This window comes from Python bivittatus, unplaced genomic scaffold (assembly GCF_059951505.1).
Source record: "Python bivittatus isolate LINGU-HERP-01145 unplaced genomic scaffold, Pbiv_v1 ctg000020_np1212, whole genome shotgun sequence".
Classification (NCBI taxonomy): Eukaryota; Metazoa; Chordata; class Lepidosauria; order Squamata; family Pythonidae; genus Python; species Python bivittatus.
In genome coordinates, this window is record NW_028277030.1 from 42407470 (window position 1) to 42419701 (window position 12232).

General features: G+C 37.0%; 1 protein-coding gene across 2 annotated transcripts in view; it reads left to right on the top strand.

Moving 5' to 3' along the window:
* The window catches only part of SMAP1 (small ArfGAP 1), a 75825-nt gene that overhangs the window by 42783 nt on the left and 20810 nt on the right, over positions 1-12232 (top strand). For both annotated transcript variants that reach the window (XM_088137663.1, XM_088137666.1), the window contains one exon: positions 10286-10370. In XM_088137663.1, the coding sequence (XP_087993789.1) occupies positions 10286-10370 (85 nt within the window). The remainder of the gene's footprint in view (positions 1-10285; positions 10371-12232) is intronic.

Sequence of the window (12232 nt, forward strand, 5' to 3'; positions counted from 1 at the left end):
AAAAATATTAATAATAAAATAAGCCACTGACATTATTATTGATACTGTAAGTCTTTTGCTTGGGCTTGGCACATATGGCATACATCTACTCATGTGCACCTCTTTCATATTACTATGCCTGATAATTAAATTAGTTGAAAATCACAACTCTGATTATTATTGTTTCAATTAAACTGATACTAAGAACACATTTAGTGAAGCCAGCCACTGTATTTGTTGCTCCCTATTTAGTATTTTGCTTGTATGGGTTTACATAATTTTAAAAACTGGCAATTTTCAGAGTTCAAGACATGCTTTTTGCCTGGCTTAATTATTCATTGGCTGCCTCTGCTGAATAACATGCAGTAGCATTAAGTGCTTTTTTGTTATGCTGTTCCAGTGAGCATTGGAAGGCTTATTTGATTCAACTTCAAAGCACTGTGGAATTAAATTTTTGCTTCCCTTTATGAGTGAAAACCTATAGAGAGAGACATTTCCAGACAGGTTCATTTGATGCAACCTGAGCATCAACCTGAGCATTGTCTGTAAAGTCTGTTTACATTTAGAAAGCACTGTATATTTATTCTTTCACTGTGCAATGCTGCCTTGGATCAACGAACACATATTACAAGCAGCTTTAAATATCTCCTATAGTAACAAGGAAATGCTAAACTGTGAAGAGATGACTCGTGCTTTGAAAATGATCCTGGAGTATGCCTTAGTAGAGGAATATGATGTTTTGCCACATTCTACTTCTACTAATACAGTGGAACCTCGGGTTACGAATGCTTCTGTTAACGAACTTTTCGGGTTACGACCAGCTCCAGCCGCAAAATTTTGCTTCGGTTTGCAAACTCCGCCTCGGGGTATGAACAGGATACGCGGCCATTTTCCCTCCCGTGACATGGTCTGCGGCCATTTTTCCACCCCTGACACGTGGTCTGCGGCCATTTTTCCGCCCCTGACACATGGTCCGCGGCCATTTTCCGCCCCTGACACGTGGTCGTAGGGAGGGGGACTCTCCCTCCAAGCAATAGCCGCCTCCCTGTCCTCCACGCCAGAACAGATTAACGGTAATTACATTGAACCTTATGGGGAAATTTGCTTCGGGTTGCGACCAATTCGGGTTGAGGCCAGAGTCACGGAACGAATTAAGTTCGTAAACCAAGGTTCCACTGTACTAGTTTTAAGAATTGTTTTTCTATTTTTTGCTCAGATGTTCAGTTCTTTACCCAGGGAGAATTGCATCCTAGTAAATTCAAACTCAGAATTCAGCCTAAATAATAACAACAACAAAAGCAACAGCCATAATAATAACAACATCTGCCTATCCCAGGTCCTTGGGAAGGACTCGATAAGTGGATAAAAATGCCAAATCCAGACTAAACATCTGGTGGACTGTGTGACCAATCATCATCATCATCATCATCATCATCATCATCATCATCATCATCTCTGTTATTGCTGGTATACTTTATGTTATGGTATACCAAACAATTGTTTATGATCCTTGCAGAAAGTGTTCCGTCTAAAATATTGCTTACACTTATTTCTCTATTGTCTCATATAAAACCTTTTTCCTAGAGTTATAAGCCATTTCAAGTATTATCTGTTTGCTTCATTTCTGCATGGTGTGGTAACATTAGAACCTAATGGAAGTGGACAGAAGTCTAAAGATATAATAATTGAAACACTCTGACCAGTTTAGCCCATTTGGCTGTATTTAGTCAAAGCAGGGTGATTTAATGTATCAAATTAGAAATGGATATTTGTTTTTTCAAACATGCTTGGAAAGTGTCTGTCCATCCTTTAGAGTGCTTTTGAACACCCTTGGATTTTGGCTTTTAGTCATTGTAGACTAGGAATTATTCAAACATCTCTGTAAGCAGTAACTATTTGTGATCCTGTAATTTGGTATGGTTACTGATAGAGAATTCCAATTAAAAAGAATTAGCAATTTTCATTATTTTTAATACCTTTTAAAACATTTGAACTGCTCAACTAAGTCAAATGGCAGAACTGGCACAACTACAGACCATGTACAGTAAGTGTATTTTGTTTATACTGAATAATTCCAAGAACCTACACTATTTGAGCTTCTATTAATAAAATGGTTATTAATTTGAATGAAACATCTGTTCTATTTGACTACAGAAATTGCATCTATGCAATTTTTGTCTCCATATTAATATATTTAGAACATTATATAAGGATTAAGTTACTGCAGGTTATTTTTTATATATTTAAGAATATCAGGATCAATATTATATGCACTGATTTCCACATAATTTCTGAATTTTTGTATCCCATAAATTTGACTAGTGAATTAGAGCCAAATAGTTCTAACATTACTAAGAAATAAATAAATAAATAAATAAATAATAGAGTTGGTAGCAATATTGGCACTTGTATTTATATGAAAGAGTCTTCATGGAGAGAATTTCCTTATGATCAGATCACTTCCTGGTCCAGTTGTGATTGACTGACACCTCTTTCCTCTGCAGAGTCAGACCTATTTGGATGGTCTGCCCCAGATACGTGATAGAACTGCCTGGTTTCCAGGAGCACTTGGGGATTTCCCTGACAAACTAGCGAGCAAAGGCCTGGTCTGGACTGGCAAGAGGTAGCATCTTGGCTTTTGACAAAATCTCCCCTGAGCGGCTGATCCCTTGGTTTTCCAAGGACCTCTGGGAGATGAAGTAGCTAAAGCAATGACAAGATGGAGAACAACTGTAGCTGAATTTGAGTGAACGTGGATGGGTGCCAAAGTTTGGGCCTGCTTCATGGCGATAAGAGGGGTGAAGTGTTCTTAAATTTCATCTCATTACAGTAGCAGGTGGTCATCTGGCAGCCCTGTCAGGCAGCCAACTCCCTTTTAGGTAGGGGCTACCCTGTTGGCTTACCACCTTGCTGCTGTGACCAGTTTGCTTGACACGTTACTGATAAAGTCACTCAAATTCACTCTAATTGAGACTCCACTTGGGCAAGGTCTTGTGTGGTGATTGGGTACTATCTTGCCAGGTTGTTTGGGTTTCCTTTTGGCCTGTTATCTCTGAGGAGGTGGATAGGACGCCTCCAGGATATCCCTGACTACTCTTCCCTCTCCTGGCTTCTTAGGGCAGCTGTGGGGGGCAGTAGTTCCCTGGGTCTAAGAGACTTTGAATACCTCATTATGGGAGGGGTCAGTGCCAATGTCCCTTAAAAAGGTGTTTGTTCACCTCCTCCTTAAGAGGCCCTCCTTGGATCCAGAGATATTAGACAACTACTGCCCAGTCTCCAACCTTCCCTTTTTGGTGAAGGTTGTCGAGACAGTGGTTTGGGATCAATTACAGAATACCCTAGAAGAAACAGATTATCTGGACTCTTATCAGTCAGGGTTCAGACCCGTGTATGAATAGAGACAGCACATCTTTCTTCATAACAGAGATCCCTATGGAAACCATATTTGTAAGCGCTCATATTATTTGCTCCATAGCCCTACTAATATGTGGCTGGAAAGATCACATCTAAAGCTGATTTTGATTGGCGATATAGCAAGTAGAACAGAATGGAAATAGTTCTATCCAGATCTACAGTTAATAAGGTGACTCTCCAAAAGTCCATTTGTATTGGAAGATGCATAAGTAGTGAAATAAATTTTGTGTAAAAACTGGTACTCATTGTTTCTTTACAGTTCCATGGAATGGTTTTTAAATGATTCCTGAGGATGCATACTAATACACTTGTTACTGTTTGGGAACATTCCACAAAAATTTGGTCCAGACTAAATTATGGAGACTGGGTTAGCTTTGCAGGAATGACTTGATCCTGAGAGTAGTTAATCAGATAACATCAACTTCAGTGCTATGGTTGAAGAAAATGGTAATTCAAAATTTGCAGGCTTGTTAGGACACTGCAATAGATTTGTTTGTGCTGTTTGATCTATGGCACATATTATGTTATTCCATGTATGAACTTTCTAGTGCAGTCTAGGATTTTAAACTATAACTTCAAGTAATATATGATAAAATATCTTGTAAACTCCACCTACTAATTAACACTTAATTCCACTTACTAATTTTTTCTACTAAAACAGTCTTGGATTTTTCACACATGTAAGCTTGAACCCCTGGAGGAAGAATGTGTTAATTTGTTATAAAACATGCAATACACACACACACACACACACACACACTCACCAGCATCCAGGGGGGTGGGGGCAGCAAAAAAGTCAAGATGACAGTTGCAGCATATATAGAAATGACTGTAATGGAAGGTATCTGTGAGGAAGAGACTGGTATGGGAGATCAAGGCTGGGTGTAAGCAAATAAAGGAACTGTATTAGACTGAACTGTTTCATCATCGTTCTTGGGCTAAGCCCGACATCAATCTTGCCAGACTAACTACGCTACAGCAACTAGTGGATATACCCCATGATACTCTAGGGAGGGGCTAGTCTAAACCTCTTCTTCTCACAGTCCTGCTGTGGGCTGAGAAAGCACTTGCCTTGTCCCCCTTTCTGGAATGCACTACCTCCCTCCTGACAGCCTTGATCTCCCATACCAGTCTCCTCCTCACAGATACCTTCCATTACAATGACACAGCTTCATTTGAACTGCCATGACTATTGTCTGCTTTTTTGACCCAATCTGGAATGGTGCTGTACAGCCCTCAAAAAATGGGACTGCACTTCAAATATATCTTAAGCTTGGTACTTTAATTTTAGACATATCCCTACAACAATAGCACCAAGGAAACATTAAAATCACCCAATAAAAATTAATAATTAAAATACACTTTCACCATAGATTAGGAGATATTCTATGAACAAGGGGTCACAATTCAGAGAGCCTTTCTTCTAGTTAGTGCTTTCCCCATCTCAGGTGGTTGGTGCAGCTGGAGAAGAGAGATTGTCTGACTGTGCAGACCCACTTATGTTGAAGAAAAGTGATTCTTCAAATACTAATAAATGAAACGTTCATTGTTGGTAGCAGTTTGCAGAATTCATTTTATAGGAGACAGTGTACGTAGTTGCATAGTTTTTCTTTCTAGTAATGAATTAATTATTGATGTGCTAGATTTACAGTGTGACTTTCTTCAAGAAACTTAAGGTACTTGGCTTGTGTTCCAAGATTTTTAATCCTTGCAGCAATTATAACTCGCCTATTGAGAATAGCTAGTAAATTAAATGGCTTAACTGAGTAGGGATTTTAATTTTAGTCAACCTGTATGCTGAATATATATTGAGTGAGCCTGATTGGAAGAAGCTGAGCATGGTTTTAAAATTCAAGGAAGAAACATCAAGAACCTGCACTGTACTGATGACACTACTCTGAGAGCTGAAAATAAAAATGATTGGTAAGCTTTAGAAATTAAAGTCAAGGAGCACAGTGAACAAACAGGAGTAAGATTAAACATAAAGAAGAGCAAACTAATAACAACAGGTGCAGCAGCCAGCCTTAGAATTGGCAATTGAAAATATTTGCTGTGAGGAGAGGCGGAGCTGGCGTCGCAGCGGTACGGTGTGCGATCTGGAGCTCCCAAGATCGCAGCTGATATCTCCGATGCTGGACGGTCCCGAAGGACCTAAGCCGTCCCGTAGAGACGGCGACTAGATAGGGCACGTCCTGTCGATCCCAGGGATATCGCAAAATCTCTGGTTGATCCAGGAGAAGTTCCTGAAACCAGCGACGGAGCGACAGCCATTGAGACTGCAAAAGCCGGGACAGCTCCAAACGGAAGAAGAAAGTGTGTCAACCGGGTGAGATGGACCTTTATTATTTAACTTTGCTTAGAGAACACCCTAAGTAATCCAAAGTGAATTTTTAAAAGTGAAGAAAAGTGGGACTAAGCGGCGAGATTGAGCCTTTGGAAAAAAAAAAAAAAACTTTAGTTATTTAACTTTCCCTTTTTATGGACTTGAATCTGGCAGAGTGTGGTTTATTTCATTTTTAAACTCGACTGGCTTTTTTGTTTGATACTTAATCATTTCTGATTTTAAGCGTTAGGACTAAGATTTTTCTTTTAGTGTTTTAATCAATTGATAAATGAAGGACAGATCTGCTTTGGTAATGAGGATAAGAAAAAAATTATACAAGATTACTATGGAAAATTGTATTATCAAGAGAATGTACAAGAAGAAGAAGTAAGACAATATTTACAGAAAGCAAAATTACCTCAGATACCTAAAGACATTGAAATAATGTTAGAGGGGAATATAACTATGATGGAACTAACAGAAGCTCTAAAAAAGCAGAATGTTGGGAAAGCCCCGGGTCCAGATGGACTGCCAGTGGAATTTTACAAAACCTTCCAGGACATATTGAGCCTTCAACTATTGGAAGTTATGAATGAGGTTATGACAAAGAAGAGGATACCCAAAACATGGACTGAAGCATGTATTACACTTATACCAAAGGAGGACACTGACCCACAACAGGTTAAAAATTATAGACCTATATCTTTACTAAATTCAGATTATAAAATTTTTGCTTCAATATTGGCAGAAAGACTAAAAAGATATTTAAATAATTTTATCCATGCCGATCAAAACGGATTTTTGCCAAAGAGACAAATTAAAGACAACATGAGAGTAATTCTGGACACACTGGAATACTATGAGGCACACCCTGAAAAGCAAATGGCCTTGATATTCTTAGACGCACAAAAAGCCTTTGACAACGTGAATTGGCGATTTATGCTACTGCAATTGGAACAAATGGGCTTTGGTAAAAAAATTACCCAAGCCATTGAAACAATATATTATAAGCAGACTGCAAAAATCATGATAAATGGAGATTTAACAGAACAGATAGACATAACAAAAGGGACGAGACAAGGCTGTCCACTATCGCCCTTGTTGTTTGTCTTAACATTAGAAGTGTTGAATAGGAATATAAGAGAAGAGGAAGAAATAAAAGGAATGAAGATCAAAAAGGAAGAGTACAAATTGCAAGCCTTTGCAGATGACCTAGTATTTATACTAGTGGACCCATTGGAAACAGCATCTAAATTAATTGAAAAGATAGAAGAATATGGAAAAGTAGCAGGATTAAAAATAAAGATAAAACAAAGATATTAACAAAGAATATGCTAGCAAGGCGAAAGAAAGAATTGGAAGAAGTCTTAGAAATACAGGTCACAAACAGGGTTAAATACCTAGGGATATACATTACACCAAGATGTAGTACATTGAAGGAGGATAATTATGTTAAACTTAAATGACAGATTGCAATAGATCTGACAAAATGGGAGAATTTACAATTATCAATGATTGGGAGAATATCCACTATCAAGATGAATATATTGCCTAGGATATTATATCTATTCCAGACAATTCCAATTCGTCTAGGGAAAGAGTTCTTTGATGATCTAAATAAAATTATATTGAAATACATCTGGCAGGGTAAAAAAGCAAGAATAAAGCTTAAATTACTACAAGATGTAAGAGTAAGAGGTGGGTTTGCCTTGCCTAACTGGGAATTATACTACCAGGCGACAAATCTGATGTGGGTAAAGGACTGGATAACTTTAAGAAATAATAGATTATTGACCTTAGAGGGACATGACCTGTTGTTGGGCTGGCATGCTTTCTTATGGTATAAGGGAACGAAAACACAGGGCTATTTTAGAAGGCACTATATTCGAGAGGCATTGTTTTTAAACTGGGAGAAGACAAGAAGACAATATTATTTAAAAGTTCCACGATGGATATCCACTATTGAAGCCTTTTCTTATCCAATAACATATAAAAAGGAACAAACAGTTAGATATACTGAGATATTGAATGAAAAGGGTGAACTTAAAACTATGCAAGCGTTGGAAGAACAAGGTATAAAAATGAATTGGTTCTCATATTTGCAAATACAATCTAGATTCGATAAAGATTTTAAAGCAGAAGGTATCTATGATGAGTTGACTGTTTTAGATAAAATTCTGATGGGTGCTGATGAAAAGGTGATCAAAAAACTTTATGGACATTTACTAGAATTTAAAATGGAGGAAGAACAGGTTAAAGATACAATGATTGCATGGGGGAAAAATTTTGGATATGGAATTGATTTAGAGAAGTGGCAAAAACTATGGTCTCAAAACTATAAAATGACAATGTCAACTGCATATAAAGAAAACTTGTATAAGATGTTTTACAGGTGGCATTTACCTCCAGCAAGGATTGCGAGAATGTACAAGAACAAGTCTGATAAATGTTGGAAGTGTCATCAGAAGCCCGGCACATATTACCATATGTGGTGGACATGCTCAGAAGCTAAAAGATATTGGATTAAAATCCACACATGGTTGGAAAAAATGACAAAACAACATATAGACTTTAAACCAGAGACATTTCTATTAGGAATTATACCTGAAACATATAGTAAAGAACTGAAATATTTGATTGTAAATGTTTTGACAGCGGCTAGAATTGTATTTGCTAAAAATTGGAAAAATGAAAAAGTACCTATGCAGGAGGAAGTCATTAAGAAAATTATGGAATGTGCAGAGATGAGTAAATTAACATTTGAAATTAGAGAGCAAGAAGACAAACAATTCTATATGATATGGGATTTGTTTTATCAATGGTTGGATGAAAAGATATAGTAATGTAATAGATCAGCAAATTATATAATAGAAATTTGACAAACTGATATAAATTACTATATATATATATATATATATATATATATATATATATAATCTATGGATAAAAATGATATAAATTTTATTATGAAAGCTGGTGTCATAGACTAGTAACAAATGAATAATAATTGATAACTGATAAATATATAAATATGTGTTGGATAGATGACATGAGACTTTATATAAATGATGAGTGAAGACTATGAAAGGATGGCACAAATGATTGGTAACTGGCTGACACACGGTTTAAAATGGAAGATGGTTTTTTATGCTTTTTATGCTATTGTTTGTGTTTGTTGTAAAAAATAAAAAAATTACTAAAAAAAAAAAGAAAATATTTGCTGTGAGATGGGCAGCTATACAAATCAAATCAAATGTGGTGGATAGCTTCTGCCTTTTATTATAATTAATTTTAAAGGAAGCAGCAGTCAAAAATTACTCTGCAGTGTAGCACTTTGTAGGGTAGCAATGAAAGCCTTGGAAAGGATATTCAGATATCATGTCATGTCTTTATCTACAAAGGTCAGGCAGTGGTCTTCCCTGTGACGCTTTATGGAAACAAAGTTGGAATTTAAAGAAGCAGGTTGTAAAGGGTATTGACCCTTTTGAACTTTGGTGTTGTAGAAGTGTCTTGAGAATATTGGGCAGCCAAGAAAACAAACAAATGGATCATATAACAACTCAGTCCAGAGTTCTCACTCAAGGCACAAATGACCAGGGTTTATATTATCACATTCTGGACACATTAAGCAGACACAGCTCCCTTGAGAAATCCATAATGCTGGTAAAGATGGAAAGAAAGAGAAGAAGAGGATTACCAGTGGTGATGTGTACAACACTGGGAGACCTGAAGGACCAGATAGGGAACAAATCATCCTGGACATCCATCTATGTGGTCGCTAAGAGTTGATGCTAATTTGATGGCAGATAATCAGTCAATCTTCCCTACATTATTTGAGATTCAAAATGCTACACCTTAGTAACTTATTATATGTAAGGCATATTAAAGTTGGTGTTGCATTGTAGCAAAGCAAATAAGGAATAATCTGAGAATCCTTGGTTTAAAGGACACTTCAGATCTCCACAACTCTCTAATTGGCATTAAGTAAGTTGTTGCTTCCCACTCAAGTCAGATCAGTACCCTGTTGCCATTTGCAAAAATCTGCCAAGAGATGACTGTTTCAGAAAGCCTTCAGGGACTGATAGAATGGTGGGTTCCCACTTCTCAGTAGGTGATTTTTTTTTAATTGAGACTGATATTTCTTAGCAGCACAGTATTAATTGCTGCTTTTATATTATGTTGTTATGTGTTGTTTTAATCTTTCCTTACTGTATTGAAATGTGTGCTGCTTAGAATTGTCTGTGATTGAAACAGCCTGTAAGAATGAATGAATGAATGAATGAATGAATGAATGAATGAGTGTATTCTTTCTGTCTCAGCTCCCTGCTGGCATTATGAGGAGGAGAATAATCAAAGGGTTGTTCTGAAGGTTGTTAAAGTAATGTAGGTGAAGGTCTCTGACCACTAGGAAGTGGGTTCTGTCATATTTTTTACCAGACTGCCTTTTGTATATTCTACTACACTAAGAAAAAAGTAATCTTTCCAACTTAAAATAAGACTACATGAGGACTCTTGTTTGTGATACTTTGTGTGTGTGTGTTGTAACAATCTATTTATTTTTTAATAAAGCCTCAGAAGAAAGAAGATCAGCAACTTGAGCTTAAAACAAGTCCTAAGAAAGTACCAGAATCAACTGTTGATCTTCTGGGGCTTGGTAAGTAATTATCTATGATTTTGAATAAAATCAGTTGAAGCTATCTGTGTGTTTCAGTTGACACAAATATATGCAGTGCTGTCTACTGAACTTAAAAATAATGAGTTCCTTAAGGAAGAGAAAGCACAACATTCTGGATTGTGATTTTCCTTTGTTTCACTATTTTTTCTTCATTTATCTTCCTCCTTTTCTTTTTCTTTTCTTCACCAGGCTTTTCACTTAAAAATTCCCTAGAACCATGTGAATATTGCATTTTTTATTTAATGCCCCCAGCCTAAGGAATTATGACATTAATCCTGTGTGAATTTGAATTTGATTTCTCAGCACACACATTTTTAGCTTGATTGCCATGCTGGCTTATGGAGTGATTTTCTTCCTCACCAGCTTACATGTAAAAACAGTAACTGCCAGAGAAAGAATAGATCATTCCATCCTTTCTCCTGCAGCTAATTCAGCTTTTAATTTTCATTCTCCACCCTTTCTAGGAATATTTGAACATAGGCATTGAACATAGGAACCAAGCTTCCAATCATAGCAGGGCAAAGTGATACAAGCTTCTTCCACCAACTTACTTTGTTTCTGTGCTAGTTGTGCAGGACAGTTAGGGTTGAGATGGGGTATGGCAAACCAGAAAAGGGCTATGGATTGATCTAACCCATAGGCCAATAGCTTTCCATCCCTGGTTTGAGGGTTGCTAACACTTACAAGCTATGTCTATGCCTTAGATGTCTAAATCCTGTAGTAGATTAAGTTGGGACCCCAACATGCCACCTGCTGATACCAATGTATGCCCATATTCTTTGCTTGGCACCCACCAAACATTTTGCCTACCTGATTTTTTTTTTTGCATTTAAAAATAATTATTTTAATTATAATCATGGGAAATATGGCTTCAGGTCTGAGTATGGAATAGAGATTGTTTTGATTACTTTGGTGAGTTCTTTTTACTCAGAGTAGATGATGTATTCCTGAGCTTTTAGAACTTTTGATACACTTCTAAATTGCTGTGCTGGGATTTTTAGACATTTGTTCATATTAGTTCTGGTTCCTTAGGGGGTGATTTCAGAAAACGGTGCTGGGGTATTCTGATCAATACTGTGACTATTGGCTTATGAATTCTCCCATGCTACTTAATTTTTATGTGAAACTGCTGGAAGAGGCTGGCTTGGGAAGTCTGTGCTACCAATATACTAATGATGTCAATTATAACTTGCCTTCACATTTTGCCCATGCTGCTGCCCCAGCCTTGCTTCTGCTATTTCTACCTCCATCCTGTCTGTATTATCATCAGTGCCAAAGAGGAATCTTTTCATCCTTAAAAAGCCCACCTCATCATATCTTTATACTTGCACCTGTGTTCCTATCTCAAGTTAGGCTTTGCTAGTATTGTATTACCTAGTCAATTTACTTGCAGCCATATCAGCAATATTTTAATTGAGAAGTCACCTCCCTAGCTTAGCAGCAAACTGAACCAGTAAGATGCTTCCTTTCAGTACACAGCCAGTGGCAGCTACTTATTTCTTTAGCTCACTTCTAAGTGAGGAAAGTAAATTTTTAACGTTTAAGATTGGTACATACATGGCTGCATTGATTTTCAGTGTTCTGTAGCTAGTTTGAGAAGTCTAAGGATATGATTGCATGGTATTGTAACAGGCTGTAAATAAGGCTTTGATTCCAGGCTTCCACTGTTCCAGAATAGCACAGCCATATATTAATTTAGACCAATTATGGAGTACATGTAATTCACTCATCACAACAGCTTTACCAGATACTGAATCTGTTTCCAAGGATAGCTATTAAATGCTGGATTGTGCTATTAAAAAAAAAAAAGTATTCTCTCATTTGAATCTTCCCAAAGTTTA